The following is a 20349-nucleotide window of genomic DNA, read 5'->3' on the forward strand; positions in this document are numbered from 1 at the left end:
TTGAGTCTCTCCCTGGAAGCCTAGTTTGAAATCAACACCTCTAAATTATAAAGGTAAACATCGTTAGCAGCGGGAACAAAACTGTCCACTCCATGGAATCACGGGGTGTATCAATATCTGGTGTTTGGTGGAGTTGGCTGTAAACGATACACCCTCTTCAGAGGTTACTTCAGAAGGTTTCTCCGATACCTCGGATAGGTGCGTAAGTTTTGTGGAGTGGACTGTGGAGTGGTTGATGTCTGACCGACCTGATGTCATGAATGATTTATTGGGTTGTCTACATTCCCCCATTTTGATTGTGAGATCGGAAAATGTGGGTCATTGGTGCAAGATGACAAGAGACCTGTCATCCGGATATTCATTTGTGTGGGTTTCAAGCTGAATGCTGATTGATGGCAGTGTTGGGTTGGACTTTACGCTTTTTTCCCCTGAAATGCTGTCATTTGAGGAGGAAAGGGTCGGGAAATTGTTGGAATTGATAATACGTTAAGGGAGTACACTTGAACATTGTGAATAATTAAACAGAGAGTCTGATATTGTACTTTTACCATTTTATTTTATTTTAGTGAGCTAAAATTTGTACAGCTATTGGGTCTTTACACATGGTGATGTAAATTGTACGGTGCAGCTACAGGTATTTAGAGCTGAAAATGTTTGATCTTGGATTTAAAAAGTATGTAGAACAAAGACAGAACAGCAAAGTCCAACTGAAGCACGAAGAAGCAATTGTTACACTAGCAGATGGTTGGACATTTAAAGTTTATCAGATACGTAATGAACAGTGGATCCTCCTCGATGGTGGAACTTACTACAATGCATTTCATCTCAGGTTTTAAAACAAAGTACAGTGTTTTACATGAAGTACTTCCTTCTTGGAATATTGATAAACTGCATACAAGTTGATTACACTATCTGAGCCATGGAGGGAGAAAGTAATTCCTCCATAAGTGCACTTAACTTAAAGTCACCTGGAAATAGAATTTTTTTTTTCTTTCAAACATAAGAGTATATGCTTTCGAACAATAAAACAATTTTTTTAATAATTGTTTGTCACGATTTATATGTTTAAAAAATATATAAAGTTGTTTGGGGGCTGACTCCGCCTACCCCTTTTGTGACTTCAATCAAGGCAGACTTTGCCTGCAATGCGTATAGTAAACACACGTGCAAAGTACATGTACGTCCAAGTCGTGAGTTGGTACATTTCAAAAAGTGTTTTTGTGCATTCAGCAGCAATACCCCTGGTCGGCATTGCCGGAAAAAAACAAAAACACAATTTTTTGAAACGTACAAACTCACGACTTGGTCCGTACATGTACTTTGCAATTGTGTTTACTCTACGCATTACAGGCAAAGTCTGCCTCGATTGACGTCACGAACAGCGCCCTCTCGGGTCGGGGTCTACTCTTAAATTTGTAAATAACATAAGAACTGATTTTTTAAAACCTTAGTTAACTGTTTATTCACATTCCACTCATCAAAACACATATATTAGTGACAAAAGCTTTATTTTGAAAAAATACCACTTCCAGGTGACTTTAACTTTACTTAACTCGAAACAGTTTCATGACATGTTATGTAAGACTACATTGTAGGATTGCTCCAATTTCAAATCACAAGGTAGACATCTTGGCAGAATAAAGATGTTTCAATGGCTACTTGAACATGCTTGAACATGCTAATGTACGTGACTAGTGATGAATCAGCAGAGATGGTTGGATTGGCAAATATCATTAACACATCAAGAGCTACATCTCATTCACGACAAGGCATGCACAGTCAGCATGTGCGCAACATGGGACAAGTCTCCCCGGGTAAACCTTTACATGGGTGGTGAAGATTTCTTTAATGTTAAAGGCACTGGACACTATTGGTAATTACTCAAAATAATTGTAAGCATAAAAGGATGTACTTGCAACTTCGATAAGTTATCACACAAGCGCGAGTGGGATGTGGAAAAATAAAGCGCTTCTGCGTCCTCGTTGGATATGGGACGCAGAGTCGCTATAATTTCCCATATTCCACGAGCGTGCGTGTTATTAACAAATTTATCTTCCAGTCTATTATTATTTATTATTATTATTAGTTTTTATTCGGCCATTTCATCAGTAACAACAAAAATACATGTACATGTAATTGCAAATAAGATTAAAGTAAAAGGAAAACAAAATTAAAAAATATGTTGAACAGAACTACATAAAGGCATACATGCTAAATAATGGCAACTAAAGCACTGGTCCTGAATGATGAAAACTGACATAACAAGAAACATGTGAAGAATAGATGAGAGAGTATGGTAGGTTGGGAGAGGACATGAAGACATGGTGGGGGAGGGAAGAGCAGGGAACTACAATTAGGGACAGAGACAACCCATTTCAAGCTGGCCAGGACATTCACAATATGCAGTGTGCAATATAAAAACTGGGAGTAGGTTATAACTTTTTAACCACCCTCCAGTTCGAGCATCTGATTGGTGGATTAGCGCATACTGGAAGATAAGTTGGGATACACCAAGTGAGAATACTGGTCTTTGAGAATTCCAGAATTTTAATAATGTTTCTGTTCATGTAATTGTGCTGCTGGCTGAATAACCAAAGGTGAACCAGTGCATTTAAAGAAGCATAGAGGAAACAGTGCCTTTAACGAGGGTGTGTGTATGAGGTGTCTGTAATACTGACCGTGCTTGGACCACCTTTATCTATCAGACTGGCTTCTTCTACTAGGCTCACAGGGAAGATGAGAGAGGTGTTAAGGAGGTTCAACGTCTGAAGAAGAGGCTGAGTGAGATGCTACAGATTAATTAAGCTGAGGATTGAGATGCGGGGAACGATTTTATCCAGCAGTTTTGCATAGCAAACATTGTTAAACTGCACACTGAATGCCAATATTGAGTAGCAAATAGTGATTTTTGAGAAGCAAGTGCCACAATGTTTGTAGCATTTTGCTCTACTATACAAGGGAAATCGTTCACTGAGAAGTCCTCGGCCCCAAGGATGACTTGTTTCAGATTATGTTCATTCTTCAGAAATGGAATTAGGAAATATTTACATGCCACATCTTTATATCTCAGAAAATATTGATTCTTTCTAAAAGTACGTTACATTGGTACTTTGCACTTGAGGGAGTACGTTGTCATTGAATCTTGAGTCGTTATCATCGGGTTTTGTTATCTGGAAGTTATTTTTTCCATTGTGCTATATTTGTAATTCCTAAAAACTGATAAGATGTTGTTTGTTGCATTGAGGTGAGATACATGTAAGACCCTGCCGAGGAGTTAAGCACAAAAAAAAAGCATTGACGTGTTAGAAATACTTGTAAAGTTCTCTGTTGATCAGATCTTTTTTTCAGAGATGGAAGTAGATGTTTCATACCCAAGGCCAATTTAGCAATTATCACAAAGGATGAGGCAGGTGTTTTTGCTGCTCTCAAAGAGGCAAGTTTGATCACTCCTGTGATGTCTACTATTGCTGTTCCAGTACCTGTCTCTATCATCATTTGTCATCAATACTCTTGCTACGCTGTATTCTCTTGTCTTTCATCCCGCTGGCCCCCGGGGCTTCCAGCCTGCTGCCCTGTGATATTTGATCCTGGGCGCTTGGCTGTGAATACAGTATCCAGGAATATAAAGCCGTCCTAACTAGGATATGTACCCATACTGCACTCTGTTCTTACATTCATGCAGTAAAATTCCTGACGCTGCAACTCACAAAGTCATTAAGGATTATGTCTTTGTATGATTTATGGATGTTTTTTTCCCCTGGCATAAAAGTGAATTCGAGTGTATTGGGTTTCCATAGCTGAGGATATTCAGAAACAACCTTTTACTGGTTTGTTGGGATTTAATCTTAGCTGCTGCTTGAGCTAGTTGTATTAAATGCAGGATGTCAATCAGTTTGTCTATCGGTATTTAGTTTAGTATTCCAAGGCGTGTCTGTACATCATTCTTTAGTAATTTAAAAAAGCTAAGTCAATTTATCCTTCCTGACTTGAGTGGACTTTTATTCAATATGAATCCTGTCAATCACCCTTCTCTTAAATTAGTTTTACACCGAGTCTAGACCTAGCTCCATTCAAAACTGGAACTCCATCAAGTGTGGATCTTCTAGTGGGTAAAATCTTGTTCACTGTTAGTCTTGGTACAAGACATTCTTATTGAGTTGGTCAACCTCTATGGTAATACCATAGGCCCCCATGCACTCAACGCCACACACATCCCGACTATTCCACCTAAAGAAAGCATTTCTGTAATCCTCGATCCCGCCAGTGGTTTAGTGGGGTGATCTGGAAGTTTTCCAACGGCACCCTCTTTCGTTCCATAGTGCGCATCGAGGATCGCGTCGAGGATCTTGATTGTTGAGTGACAGTAATAACAACGACTTGCACCAAGACTAGTACTGTACTGTAAGCCGCGATCCCACCAGTGGTGTGGTGATCTGGAAGTTTTCCAACGGGCCCGCTCGGGTTCGCTAGTAGTGTGAGCGGCGAGGAGAGGTAAAGTTGGAGATTGTGATAGTTGAGTGGTGACAGTTAATAAAAACGTCTTGCACCAAGACTAGTTCACTGTCTGCGTCTAGTGTGGTCTCTGTTTTCATATGAACTGACAGTCATAATTATTGAAGTTCAGTCTTTATGTATTGTCCATCTGAAGTTGTGTTTTTCTCATTCAAGATGCAGCCTGTGTTAAATGGTTTATTTCTCTACCAGTCTCTTTACAAGCGCTCAGACACTTACACAGGTTCTTATCAGAGCTCATGGGGAATGGTTTACGGGTCATGTAGGTTTGACAAAATTTAATTATACCGCTTTGGAAATCCTTGAAATGTGGTTAAAAGCTTTATGTAATTAACAGGTTGGCTTTAAATGGTTTCCATATGGTAGAAATAATATTGTTAATGCTTAGGCTGATGCGCTATTGTTGTTATTATTATTATCATTATAATAATGTTATTGCAATAACATTATTAAAATGGTTTGATCATTTTCTTCTTATTGGGGTGATGGTGGGTTGTTTCATCTGCTGATCCCAAACTACATGTATGGAACTAATTTAGGTACTCATTTATAGATGTTCCAAACATAAGTTTTTGCCCACATCTGTACAATGCATAATTATTTACTAAATTTGTTAACTCTTTTGTTCTCCTGAACCACATGTCTTAAAATTTTAATCTTTGTTTCATCTTGTAACTTAATTCACATTATTTTGACATTTATTGACCACACTGTGATCTTTCTTTACAGACCAAAGAGCAAGTTCAAAAAGTTTTGTTAGGGTTCGACCAAACGAATCATTTTGTATATTAAAGATGTGTTGGGTATTTGTGTAATTTTTTTTTATTTCAGCAACCGAAAACACATGTCTAGTTCTCTTGTGTTACTGTAGTCCTCATTGTTTTCTTATGCCTTGAAAATAGGTTACCTAAATAATATGGAGAACTATAAATGATACTATTACTGTTATTGTAATTATTTAAAGGCAGAAGTAATCAGTGATGGTGACAAGTTGTCTCAAGGGCTTGGCAATGTAAATAATATAGCGAACAACAATAGGGTCATTGTTCCCACAAGGATCCATGATGGATCCATTTAGTCTATTAGCAACATCCTGACTCCTGGAATAACCTCAACAAACCTGACCATCACTGATAGCCAAGGACCAATTTCGACCCATTTTCTCAGGATGTTAAACCTGATATTCTATTTTTTTTTTTTTTTTTTTTAATCACTTTTTACGTTTACTGTTTAAATCATTTAATTGTTTGTTTTTATTGCTGTGGACAGCACACTAATTTAAGTGTTTTTCACTTCTGTCTTGTAGTAATGAGCCTAATTAGCCTATTACAGCCTACAGAGGTCAGCCTATGTATTTTTAATGTGGTTTTTACTTATGGAGCCATTTTTAGTGTTTACATTTTTGATCTTTTCTTTTACAGTTTTCCTGTTATTTTTGTCTGCAGTGTATCTTGTTGTAAATATAACCTTTTTAAATTGTAAATTGCATCAAGGCTGCCAGCCAAACTGTTGAATGCAATTTATCAATTTGTAGGAGGTTACCGTCTTTCATTTAGCTAAGCAGGTGGAGGCGGGGTATATTAATTTTAAGGGGTAATATTTTCTGCCGACCACAGCTGTATGCCAGTGGGCCTTGTCATATTGATTCCTAGCCCTTATTCCTGTACGTACATCTCTGAGTCATCTCGTCTTTCCCCTTGTCCTTATTCTCCAGGTGTGCGAGATGAACGTCGCTGGATACAACTTTGCCGTTTTGGATAACGCCTTCCTCATCCACAAGGGCTTTAAAGAGAAATCGTCCTACCATGCCCACAAACTCAACGAAAATCGCAAAAACAAGGAGCTGTTCCTTCATTTTCAGGAAGAGCTGAAAGTCAAGTATCCTGACTCGTCAAAGAGGTGTCAGACGTAGTCTTTATGAGTAGCTCAGTACAGTATGGTGGTTTGCCTCCAAGAGGTGTTTGTGGTATGTTAGTTGTTTTTGGAAAAGTTAAACAGTTGTAAACTTTAAACCTATTCGAAATGAATTTACAGTCTCGAATTTAAGAGGGACGGATTAATTGAAATATTATCGGTATGTATCACAGTCTAAATGAGAACTTTTTTTAAATTAAGATTACTTATGTACACAAAACATTATGAACTAATTTTAAGTAACAAATTTGTAATGTTCTTGCTGGTTATATCGAAAATGTTAAATTTAAACTGGATGTTGTTGTCCGACCATTTTTTGCTGAGTTGATTAAAATTCAGTCGATGACTGATCATTAATTCACCATCGTAAAGCAGCAACATCTCATCGTCTGCTCAGGACGATAAGGTCATTACTTGATTTGCATTTAATGACCTCTTGATCATTACAAATATGAAATTGCAAATGATGACCTTATATAGCACTGGGCCGACGACATGTAATGCCTGTATACACACATGCTGTTGAGCTTTTTATTCATCAATAAACATACAATTACTCCCAAGCCCCTGCACTTCTTTATTTACTGATGCAAAAATTTACTTCAACCGGAAATGATCCAAACCTCTTCCTCCCTGAGTAATTAAGCGCGGGTCGCAGTACGGGTGGTTAATCAAGAGAGGGCTTGGTCAAAACCTAAAATGGAGGTCCTCGTCGCAAATTGATGATGGAGTCCATTCTGGCATGTCACAAATTTCTTTGCAAAATAAACAACCCAGCGGAAGTTTATTTTATCGGCCCACACGACACATTGAAATGTTGAGATTATACTTGTGGATGTATAGTCAGGTTGTGATTATAAGATACTGTGGAGTCTGGCTAGTGACGGGAAACATATTTTGCCTGCCTCATTAGGGGTTGAGAAGATGATTGGAAGTATTGTGCCAATCTCAAGATAGTCAAGAGGGTGTTAATCTACAACCTCTGTGAAAATCAAGCTAGTGTTGGAATTCCCCTCACTGTAAAAAGTAATGCTTTGCAGATTTACTACACATGAGTAGTGCACATTTGTGTTCTCCATATCCTCTCTGCAGTTTTGTTCAACACCCACAATGAGACAATTGTTTCTGTATAAAAAAAAGAATTGTTCTGTAGTCTTTGCCACCCATGTTCTTTCATACTGATTGTATATCGATTATAATCAATCTAAAGCCGGTGTATTTTTCAGGTTTGTAGCTGATTGGTGGATTTTGCATTGGCACTGCAATAGACTTTGAGCACAAGTTGTACACAAGTCTTGTTGGAATGCAGTGGAAGCACACATGAAAGCAAAATACATATCTTAAGAATGCCACTGGGACCCTGTTGAAACTCTCTGTTCAAGCAACACTTTTTACTGCTAGTGCTACAAGTTAAAAAACTTTGCTCCAAAAAGGTTGCTTGATCCCAAGCTGCCATCAGAGCCGAAACCATTTTGATTTAAGAACCATTACATATAGCTCGTCTGAGACCATGGAATATCTGGGAATGTTCCTAAGGAAATCTGGAAGAAAAAGATGACACAAGTTTGAATGTTAGAATGTTGTGATTGATTACACCGTTTACAAATGCAGCTGCTGTAGAGATCTTGGAATTCGAATCAAAGGGTCTCTTCATTCTTTCTAATAGAGGTCAACATTTCCTATGTGAACATGTGCCATAATTCATGACTGCCGGCAGTCATTGCTAACGTCTAAAAGAAAATCCTGAAGCCAAACTGGTACCAATGAAATGCTCGACATAAATGTGTAAAGTTGCAAGGTGTACGGTTGTGTTAAAGGGGTGGCAAATAGCATTGTTTGCCATAACAAAAAAGTCTAAAGCGGTAAGTACCTAGTTCAGGATTTGAACCACGGACCTTCAGATATTCTGTCTTGCACTCCCCCAACTGAGTTATTTCAAGATAATTATTGCAGTTTTTCTTGTTGCAAATTTCACATGAAATATTGCAATTTATATCTGTTTATTATTTTTTATTTGTTTAACTACATTTGTAAAGGTTTGCAGCATCTACACAAATGTCACAAGTATTTGTGACCTTTTTTTTAATGGTTGATATATATTAACATAATATGATTTATGGAATGTCTTCATTTTCTTATAAAGAGAAGATCAGTCAAGTGTGTGGCATGTGACCAAACTGAAGTAATACACATTTTGAATGTCTTATATAGAGTTTATCTTAATGTGCACAAAAAAGGAGGTTGACCAAGTTTGATCACAAAAACCCATTGATCTGTGTAGAAGGGAAAACATCTTACTGTGATTTTGCAGTATTGGTCTTTTTTACTATGCTGTAATGGTTTACAGAAGAGAGTCAGTGCCAAGTGGGATTTGAGCGCCAGTAAAAACAAAATGTCAGCAAGTACATAGTGAGTAATCTGGACTTGTACGGCTGCACTCAAGCACACACGCTGTGTGGACTTTTGGTTCAGCAAATATTTTTCTGTTATTTTTGTGGCCCATTACTCAAGGTAGTAGTCAAGTTATGAAAATATACAGGCTCCCTTGGCTTGAGAACCCAAATAAAGTACCCGACCATACATTGTAGATGTAAGCATGCATGAGTGGTGAAGAGATATGGTAGAACAAATCATCAGATCAGACTATAAGGTCATTTGAACTCCTGGTAAATTTATCAAGAGTGGTCTCCAAAGTAGTTGTTGGCAAAATGGAAGATTCGTCTTCTAAGAAAAACATTTACTTGTTGATTTTCATTTTTTTTTCTATTTTCTTCACACTTATATATACATTTTTCACTTGACGACCTAGGCTAGTACGTTCGCCTAAATTAAGGAAGCTCTAGAATACACCCCTAGTGTATTTTCTTAAACCTTACCCATTCCCTAACCCTATTCCTCATGTGTAATTCACCAGGGGGAGATCAGATCATAGGAGTGTTCAAAAATAGGGCCTGTATGTGTGGAAACAGGTGTGTTGGAACATAGGGGTGGCGGAACATAGGGGTGGCGGAACATAGGGGTGTCGGAACATAGGTGTGTCGGAACATAGGGGTGTCGGAACATAGGGGTGTCGGAACATAGGGGTGTCGGAACATAGGGGTGTCGGAACATAGGGGTGTCGGAACATACGGGTGTCGGAACATAGGTGTGTCGGAACATAGGTGTGTCGGAACATAGGGGTGTCGGAACAAAGGTGTGTCGGAACATAGGTGTGTCGGAACATAGGTGTGTTGGAACATAGGGGTGTCGGAACATAGGGGTGTCGGAACATAGGGGTGTCGGAACATAGGTGTGTCGGAACATAGGGGTGTCGGAACATAGGTGTGTCGGAACATAGGGGTGTCGGAACATAGGTGTGTCGGAACATAGGGGTGTCGGAACATAGAGGTGTTGGAACATAGTTGTGGGAGTGTTCGAACATAGCGCAGTCGGCCAAAAATTACCCCAACAAATTCTGGTACAAACCCTTACTGCATAGTGGTTACTTTTAATTTTTGGCTTAATACGGCTGTATAATACTTTTGCACAACAGGACCCTTGATTGTAAACCCTATCTTAGAACCAGCGCTGTACAGTTGACCTTCATAATCCAAATGCCATCATCAGTGATCGTAATTGTTGCTCTTTAGAGCTTATTGATTATCACAACAGAGAAGCCCTGAAAGACAACCTTGTTCCCGCTGTCTGGCATTCAAATACTGCAGTCCAAAACCTTCAAAACTGTGTGTTCCACCCCTCATTGGGTAGGGTGTACAATTCAGTAGTAGTCCTTGGTTGATTTTCTACCTTCCGCCGAGGAAGTAGTTAATAAGCAGGACAGTTCTTTTCAGAAATGAGAAGTCTCCCGCATTCGGAAAATCTACTCTGTGATAGTAGAAGCAAGACAACTTCTCAAAAGAACATAATTTTACCGTCTTACAAGTAGATACACACATGGTGTTACCAAGTATAAGTATACAATTTACTTGAAGCGAATAAGCTGTGACCAATATCATAGATTTGCCAAAGGGAAGGTTTTGCTTTTATTAAGGTTACCAGCCGTAATTTGCATGATTACTAATAGTTGAAACTGGTTTCCTGCCTACTTGTAATTTGAATTAATGTTGATGATCGTCTGTCATTACAATGTTGAATTAAGTTTTTATTTGAGAAAAATAAATATCTTCCTTATTCAACTAACCCACCATAAAACAACGGAGGAAAGATCCGAAGCAGAAGGAGAATGGGCCTTCTTTCTTTTGTTCATTTTACAGCAACCATTGGTTGGCAAATTTAAGTTAAAACAGGGGAAAACAGTTCTTTCCATCGATCAAGGCTTATTTCAAAGCAGCAGAAGCTTATTTTCTGGGGGGGGCTTCAAATAGAAGTGGCATTTAAGGTGAAATATTTGAGGGAATTGTGCCTTTGATGTTACAAGCATAGAATTTGACATGCAGTCAGAGTAAGTCATGCGAAAGTTATTTGGCCAACTGGCCTCGGTAGACTTAAATTTTGAAGGCAAAAAAGTAGAATAACAAGACATTTTCATTTGTTCAAAATGGCGGCCATCGCTTTTTATTCTGCTTCGTACCTGTTCAATGGATGGCCCTATATAACCAGACATCTTTCTCATGGCGTAATCTAACTGTTCACCAAATTCCATACTTGTGTCATGAAAGTCACAATACTGTCACGACCCTGTCAGACAATGGAGGATTGGTACTGGTGGGAACTTTATAATCAGTGAGCTTTCAGATTGAAACTAATCAATTTATTTGTTGATATTTATCATCTTTATACTTTGTCTTTGTTTGCTCTGTACCTGATAGCAAAAACTATAACTAAAGGTTACTACATGTTATTATTTGCACGGTTGAACAATTGTTTTATTAATGTAAACTATTGTTGTTTATGAACAATTTCACTACAATCATCTGATCATATCGCAGTACTAAGTATCAAAGTTTTAATTAGTTTTAAACTTTTATTTTATATAAATTTTATTAAATTTTAAAATATTGTTTGCTTTTCTATAAATCCATTTTGAACTGAACCCTGGTTTACCATTGATAGGTAGACCATCTACCAGCATTTTACTGGAGTCATTAATTCCAGTTGAAAGGAGAATTGTTGGCCTCTCTCCTAGGCCCAGGGTTTAGCGTTATGCCATCCTGGTATGCCAATCCTATTCATGACCATTGTGCTGGATGCCCAGCCAACCCCCTTCAACTTAACGCCTTGATTTCTGAAGTTGTTTATTCAGCTTTATTCACAGTTATTTTCTTTTTGGCACATTTCTTGATATTTATTTAACAGAATTTTAATTGACAGACAACTTCTACATGTACCGGTCTTTTGCAATGCAAAGAAAAAAAATAACCTGCAAAATGTTATACACCAATTTTCAAACCAGAGTTTTAGCGCTATAAAAGGACTTGAGAATGAAACTGTTTTGACTGGCTCCTTGCTAAATTTGCTTATTTTTATAAGCAAGTTATTACTTTAAGTATTCTGTCAAATATGCTTTATCTTGTACCCCCCCCCCCACAAACCAATTTTACTCAAAGCGCAATTACACATTAATAGGCACTAAGTACCATCATTATAGTACCATTGAGGAAACCTCCATGCTCCAGATAGCAGATGTAAAAGAAGTGTGTTTTCTCAGCTTAAAGAAATGGGGTCACTATCTTCTGCAGTGTAATTGGATGTAGAGATGGACACTTGAAAATTAACGACCAAGAAAATGTGAAATTGCTCAAGGGGGTCTTCCTCCACGCTTGCCCAGTTTCTGTTTCTAACTTTGTCCTGGTTTCATTTGGGGGAGGCTAATTGGACCACTGAGGTAGCCATGGAAACCATAGTTCTTTATTGGCAGGCCTAAATTGTATGGCTCTGCTTAACTTGGAATTCTGTACTTGCGACTGATTGATTGATGTGCTTTACAGGGTAACTTAAGCAACGATTCTGCGAAAAAAGGCATGAAGTCTGCCCTGTTGTCTTCAAAAAGGGTCACATTTCTGGCAAATTTGTTGTTGTTGTGGTTAGTTTGTTTTTGACCTTCAAAATAAAAAAAAAGTGGATTTTGCAATGCAACACATTTTATTGCCTCAAAATCTTAGAATTCACAAGAGGCTGCTGTATACAAAATGTGTTTCTCAAAACGTTACAGTCTGATGTTTTATTAATACCAGTGAGCCCAGGACATGAAACAAGTTTCTATTCAAACCCCAGGGCCTTAGTTTACATTCTTGAAATCCAATTTTCACTCTCGGATTAAGGCCAAGGACTTCTCAAGTTTGCTGAGGGTCATGTAAGAGTGTAATCCGGCAAGACATGGGGGTACGATCGATAGACTAGAAATTGGTGCAATGGCTGCCAACGGATTCATAATTCTTTAATCATATTGCAAACTATTTCCCAAGGGATCTGGCTGTGCTTAGAGGGCAATCAATGCAATGGATAGTAAAGTGAGTTAGTATGGAATTGATACGGTACATAGCTGTGTATGTCTTCTTTAGAAATATGAAGGGGGACAAAATGTGATTGGTACTAGTGGGCAGATGTGTTTTGATACATATGCAAAATTAATTGGATAAATGCGATGGCGTGCACAGGGTATTTTACTTTGTATACTTTCTTTTATTTCACTCATGGGTGTTCAAAGCTAAAGGCTGCACTTTTGTATAACATAACTGTAAGAAATATTGTGTGTACTACGCACAGACGCTCTGAGCTTGTATGCGCACTCAGAGTATACTATGTATGTCTCATCACTCGTTGCTTTTGTTTAAACTATAACAATTATAATGTTGTGACCATAGATGGTTTCCAATCGACATCACACAGTGTAGCGTCGGCCAATGATTATCATGTTTTTAACGCATGTGTCTTGCGTGAATACTGCAAGCGTCATGCACGACTATACTCCTCTGGAGAGATGTACTCATTGGAAGATAGATAGACAGGGGCTTTGTTAAACTCCTTGCATGATTTGTACGTGAAACAATTTTCTGCGTAGAAATGTAAGACAGCTTTATGCAGTAACACGATTTCAGTAACACTATTTCTATATTGTCGAGTCTGACAGCGATTATCAGTGATTATTGTCGAGAGACCATCTGTAGCTCTTGGCTTATTCTATACAAAAATTTTCGGTATTTACTTTGACTCATTCTGCATACATCTCGGATGTGTTTTTAGTCATTGTGTAAATTCTTCATTGTATAGCACTTTTCACACGACAGCAATTTATCAAGGGTCTTTTCAGTTATTTTCGTGTGAAAGAAAAACAATGATTAAACTTGAGATTTCACTGGGGACTGGACAGTCCAAACATTAGTGTCCTTTTGTCCTTTTACACGAAGTGCAATTTGTTAAACTTCTCAACCATGCTCAAATTATAAAGCAAGGGACTCCTGTTAAATTTCTGTCGTGTGAAAAGGGCTGTAGATGTGTGTATTCGCGTCTCAACATGGAGCCTTTGTAACTGCATGTGAAGAATAGAGCTAGAGTTTCTCTCCCAGTTTGTGGTCACCAATAATGGAATCAATTCCCAAGATGTGAAGAAAAACCTGACGACTTGAAAAGAAATGAAAGTTGGTGTGAGATTCCAGCCACAGCTTGAGTTTAAACACACACAGCTATTCAATTCATGACTGGTTCAATGGTCCAACGAGGAACCATGAGTCAGATAAGGGGAGCAAACATTTCTAAATATGGTGGTCTCCGCAAGAAAAAGAAGTCCATGTCACATTGACCTAAAATAATAAGTGAAAGATTGCATTGAATGAAATCCAAACTTGAGTCTTTTTCTATTCACAGCAGTGTAAACCACAATGAGACTGGGAAATAAATTAGTCTGGTATTATGAGAGTATTAGAATTGTCGCTGAGTTTGTTGGAACTATTAAATGGGTATAGATGGTAGCTGACAAACACTCTGAGTCTATACATGGTGCCTTCTGAGTTCTACTGAAAAGAAAATGTCTGAAGTGAGTATCATGATCACTGGATGGGTCACCATAAAAAATAACTGCTCGGGGCTAGATTCTTGCTTAATACAATAAAGTTGTTGCTTGTTCTGTTTTTTTCTCTCTTGGTGGTAACATTTTATTTTTCTGGGCCATATTAAACTGAATCAAGTGACCTAAAGCTCAAATATGACTCCATGATATACAGCAAATTTTCAAGTTTTAAAAACATCCAGTACCAGTTATTTGTAAAAAAAACAATGTTAAAAACAGTAAAAGTTTTTTAAAAAGTATTGGACACTCTCAGCTGTAGATTTTTGTATTATTGTTATTTTTTTATTCATAAAAAAAAGTCTTTCCTTCGATGAATAATTGGTTTTATGTTTTGGTTTTGCGCGAGGTGGAAGAGTGATTGTACAGAAGCGGAGTTGAATAATGTAAAATGGTAATTGATTTGAGGTGCTTAAACAGTGGTTATACTTTTAATTAGTATCTACTGCCTGGCTGGTAAACTCATTTTCTGTGTGAAGTAAAAAGTAAAGGCTGATCTTGTTTCAATTAGGGTAAAATTTTATATCAAAAGTTTTTCAGAATTACAAAATTATTTTGTATGCTTATGTTTTTTATGTTTTTTTCTGTATTATAAATTGTAACTTGTGTTTTTTATCCATATCTCAATATTATATACAATCTGAGTTTGTTTGTTTTATCTAATCTAAATTCTTTAATTCATTAAGTTGATCTATTTTTCACTTCCACTAGGCTTCAGGTTCTCTTTTGTTTTTTTGGGGTTTTGTTAGTGTTTTGTCTGGGGTTTTTTCTTGGGGGGGGGCCACATTTCATCTAACTTGTCTCTTGTGACATACATGTAGAAACAAAAAATGCCAAATACAGGAGGTATAAGCCCGGTTCATTCTTCCTGCGATTGCGAAGCGTATCTTGACGCCACAAATTCGCAACGAATAATTCGCAACGAATAATTCGCAACGAATAATTCGCAACAAATAATTCGCAGCAGTTTAACTCTGCTCTACTCCCTTGCAAATATCGCTGCGAAAGGAGGGTTGTGATGTCAAATTCACAAATTCACATCAAATTGGCTTCGCATTCGCATTCGTAGGAAGTATGAACCGGGCTTTATAGGTCCTGATTCTGATACTCTGATATTTGAAGGGCAATGCAGTTGAGGACAATTTAAACTTTCATAGGGATGTTTAAAGGGGCATCCATCAAGGCAGTGGCAACCAAATGGACTCGGAGGTAGTTTACTTAATTAAATTGCCTCTATGTTGCCTTCATGGCGCAATCAGGCCTGCCATTTGTTAATGATGTATCTTATTGTTGGATTCAAAATCCACCCCTACAGCACTCAGCAATGGGTCTCCATACATTTGAATATTTTGGGGACCTGTTTGGTCCTGTGTCATGGAAACTTAATGTTCATACAGGAGCTACAGACTTGCATAGTAAGTCTTGTTGAGGTGTTCTATATGGTAGCACTAAACCATGTCCCCCCCCCCCCCCTTCCCACCCGTCCTGTCAAAAAGAAGGTTGCTGCCAAGCATGCATGATTTATACCTTCTTAATCCGTTTGATATTCAGTTGCATTTGAATGTCACTCACCATCAGCTTTCATTTGAGTATCAAAGGATTGGTTTTCTATAGCTGCCCATGATTCTGGTATAATATGCCAAGTGACAGAAAGAAAACAAGGTGAAATGTGTATAGGCTGCTAACTGATCCTATCAATCATCACCCTAACACAAATAAACAAAAATTAAAATCCAATAAACAATACAATATTGGGGTTGGCTTTATGTATGTAGTAAACAATTTTCAACATCACAGATTTAAGAAGTAAAAATGGTATGAATTTTGTATACCAGGTACACCTTTTATTTTGGAACAAGAAATGAATTGATTGATCAATTGACTGAATAATCAACTAATTGAATCATGATGAGTTGATTTAATTAATAAGTTTATTAAATGATGGGTTTGCTTCTGAAACTTTGAGATTATCTGAGGCTATATCCGAATTGGCGGCTACAGTTCGGCTAGATGTTTGATGCTGTTGCCAAGGACGTCCTATACTTCAATGCATGGACACATAAATACAGCTGTAGCCATAGTCTCAATTCAGATATGGCCGTACAACATGTGTATTTTTTATGAGCTAGGTCTGGGAGAGCACATCTTTTTTGATGACAGTTTTTGGACTTTTGCCCTTCCCTGGACGGCCTGTGCTTGTTTTATTGTTTTGCTTTTTTCTGTCCGAAGAATTAAAATAAAATAAATAAATAAATAAAATGGACAACTAGGGACGCTTGTTGGCTACTCCATCTTTTATTTTCATCTTTGTATTTAATGTTTTTTTTATACTGTAGTTTTTTCCATATTTTTATTATTGCAACTTAAAAATGTTTTCCTTTAATATTTACCCCCTGTCCCTGATACACTGTACATCTCTTACAACATTTGATGCCAAAATGTTTATTTTTCATAGGTACAATGTAGAGTCTATTAAGTTAAAATCTGTATATGTGCAATATATTGCCTGCAGAATTTGATAAAAATATCTGTATATTGTGAAACTTCAAAACCAATTGCTGGTCCCTTTCTTCTGTTTGTTTTGTCTCATTATCATTCTTTTTGTTTCCTATTTTCCTATTAAACTGTTGGTGCCCGCTGCTGAAGGATTTGAACTGCCTCTAGCTACCGGGCAATCCTCGTTGGTTCAGTTGGCAAGACACTGCTTTAGAATTGCAAAGGCTAGGGTTCGAATCCCACCAGAGTAATTTGCCTCTGATTTAATTTCTCAGCACTTGTCCAAACCGAGTACAGTGCTAACACACATTGGTGTATATGGTTTAAAACCAAACTAAACATTCCTATTCATCTCGTTATTGGCGCTTATTGTGTGATGAATGTCCGTGTCGAGCAACGGCCCTACTATGTGCTGTAGGATGTGTAATCAAATATAACTTTTACGTTACGTTTAGCTGTTTAGCGGAACCGACCACATCACCCTTATCTTGTGATGAAACCAATGTGAAGTGTTAGAACCCACAAGGGAAACTGTTGGGTAATTATAAATAGTCACATTCCCTTAAGGCGATCATCATCTCACAATAGTGTCTCTGAGGTTGTATCGTAAACTCCCCTGAATCGAGGATATTGACAAAGGGAAACTGCCAACACCAGGGTTAAGATAGCTCATTTGGTAGAGCGCTGGCAGGTAGCATAAACCTGGAGGTCGCAGGATCAAAACTAAATCCCATTCTAATAGGTATGTTCTTTATCCACCCACATAATATAATCAGAAAATATTGCTTGAACCAATGTTCTGCTTAGCAAAAATATGCAGGACACCGGTCATAGATTGTACATGTGACATGGTACTTTGGCTGGTGACCTTATTCTGTTAAGCATAATTTAAGCTCCTTTTTGTGCTTAAGCAGCTCCATGAAATTGGGCCCAGGTTACTAGACATTCATCATTAAACAGCTAGCGCAGAAGTTTGGCGCTTGTCCTTCATGTGAAGAATGGTGATCGCAAGCTCAGAATTCGGCAGTAAAAGCAGCATTAAATTGGGTCTTGATGATCAGCGAATGTCTATTATTTTTGACTACAGAAGAAATCAAGTCATGATAGATTGTCATACATGTACTTCTTCAAACATGTATAGCAAACTGAAAGAGATTTATTAACTAATCCCCCTTCACCAAAATGATGAGATATTGATAATTTTGTTTTTATATATTATATATATTTTTTTATATCTTGATAAAAATAGAATGTCAATAAACTACAACCGCCAGACAATGGACAAGCTTCAGCGATACTCATCAAACCATGGAGCAATTAACTCCCATGATATCAAACAATATCGCAAATGCAATGGGCCTTTAACGATACCAGGAAAAACTCTGGACTTAATCTTCAGCATATGTTTCTCAATCCAATCTCCAGCAAGGGGATTTAATTAATAGATGTTGAGAATATCATGATGAGTCTATGGTAGCCATACGTTTTTGGCACTCTATTGGAGAGCTGTTGGTAGTATAAAACATTGTGAGAAAGTGTTCCCTCTATAGTAATGTAGTTTTTGAGAAAAGTAATTTCACGCTCAAAAATATTATAAGACTTCAGGCCTGAAGCCTTTTATTAAGCATCTGAAAGCACACAAATTTTGCAACGAGGTTTTTTTTAAAATACATATTCGTTTGCAGCTTCGATGACCAATTGAGTCCAAATGTTCACAGATTTGTTATTTTATGCATAAGTTGGGATGCACCAAGTGAGAAAACTGGTCTTTGATAATTACCAAAGGTGTCCCTTGCCTTTAATACTTAAGTCTTATTTGTATTACTATTAAGGCGTCAAGTGATTTACAGCTTCAATTCCAGAGGAAACATAAAACACTAATGACAGACAATCCAAACACTAGGGATGCCTCCTATCCTGTCTCAATTCTCATGTCTCATTTCTCATGATATTTATTAACGACTATGTACTGTGATTGAAAAAGTAAAGATATACGGAGAGTGCAAGAAACCCCTTGTCAATGAGTCATGCACTTCTGGCTGTGGGCTAGTTAGGGAGTCGTATTACACACAACCTAATGGTATGAATAAGTGGTACAAAGTGCCCTCGCATTACATACAATCGACAATTGCATACCCCTAGCAGTATCCTGTTGGTAAGGCAATACGTTGCGCGTGTGTGCATCTGCTGAAGTTTTGGGCTGGTTCCGGCTTCAGAGCTGGCATATGTTTTTGTGCGACTTTACCTAAAACTTCCCACATTCTTTTTTGGTGCATCCCTATGGAGGCATCTTTTGTTCTTTCCTCTGTCCCTGTAGTTCAGAACCTCCCTTAAACTATGTACACAACATATCTTGTAGGGCACCCTAGACTTTCAAATTCCCTCATGGAAACCTTTTATGTTCCCCTTTTCTGTTCTCGGTCTTAAGGTAGTGAATATGAAATCACTTGCTTCATCATTCTAAAACATTTGGAATGCTCTTGATCTTTCCTTTGTCCTTGTAGTTCAGAACCTCCCGTAAACATTGTACACACAATTCTTGTGGAGCACCCCAGCTCTCCTTCAAAGACCTTTTATGTTCCCTTTTCTGTTCTGCATCTCCACAAGGTAGTGAATATGAAATCACTTGCTTCCACATTCTAAGACATTAACTTAAAATTCTAACCAAGCCAAGTCCGATAACTTTTACAATTTTTGCCATTGAAAACCTTGCTCAATACATTTCCAATTTGTTTATGCTGGTACTAAAATTTGTGTTTTAAAGTGGGAGTGGCTCACAGTGGAAGTACTATAACAGGGTACCCTCTGGTGACCCCAACCATTGACTTGATAGCATGTTGCCGAAGTCAGTGGAAGCCATATTTAAACTCGCACGATAGATAATTATTAATGCATGTTGGATGCAAATTTTAAGCTGCAAAAAATAACTAAACAAGAAATTGAATAACATTGTGGTCAGTAAATGAGCTTTAGGAGTAAAGAAAAACTTGATAAATACCCACAGTGTATACTTTTAAACAAGTTTCAAAATGGCCGCCACTTTGCAATGTTTGTGAGAACTACAGTCTTGTGCACACGCATATCCCAACCCAGCCCGCTATCCAGCCAGTATAATAGTATAGAGATCAGACTGACCCCAACCCCACATAGAAAAAACAGTAGATCATAGCGTCATTTTGAACCAACTTATCACGCCTGCCTGCAAATGAAGCAAGCATTAATAACAACAGTAAAACCACCGACTTGATTGCATTTTCATGCATGGTTGATGAACAATCTTCATTAATAGTCAACAATATCCTCCAACCTTGTGAAGGAATCACTCTAGCGTTATTACACCCACAGATCCACCACGTATAAAAAAGCGCTCTCTGTTATTTTTAGCTGTTATTTCTGTCATGTGGGATTGTACTTTGAAGCACTTC

General features: G+C 37.8%; 1 protein-coding gene across 1 annotated transcript in view; it reads left to right on the forward strand.

Annotated features, from left to right (window-relative positions):
- Positions 1–8397, forward strand: part of LOC117289593 (beta-1,4-glucuronyltransferase 1-like) — a 42507-nt gene extending 34110 nt beyond the window's left edge. The window contains exon 4 of the mRNA XM_033770791.1: positions 6227–8397. Within this exon, the coding sequence (XP_033626682.1) occupies positions 6227–6424 (198 nt within the window). The 3' untranslated portion in view covers positions 6425–8397. The remainder of the gene's footprint in view (positions 1–6226) is intronic.
- Positions 8398–20349: the final 11952 nt, after the last annotated feature.

Source organism: Asterias rubens, chromosome 1, assembly GCF_902459465.1.
Source record: "Asterias rubens chromosome 1, eAstRub1.3, whole genome shotgun sequence".
NCBI lineage: Eukaryota > Metazoa > Echinodermata > Asteroidea > Forcipulatida > Asteriidae > Asterias > Asterias rubens.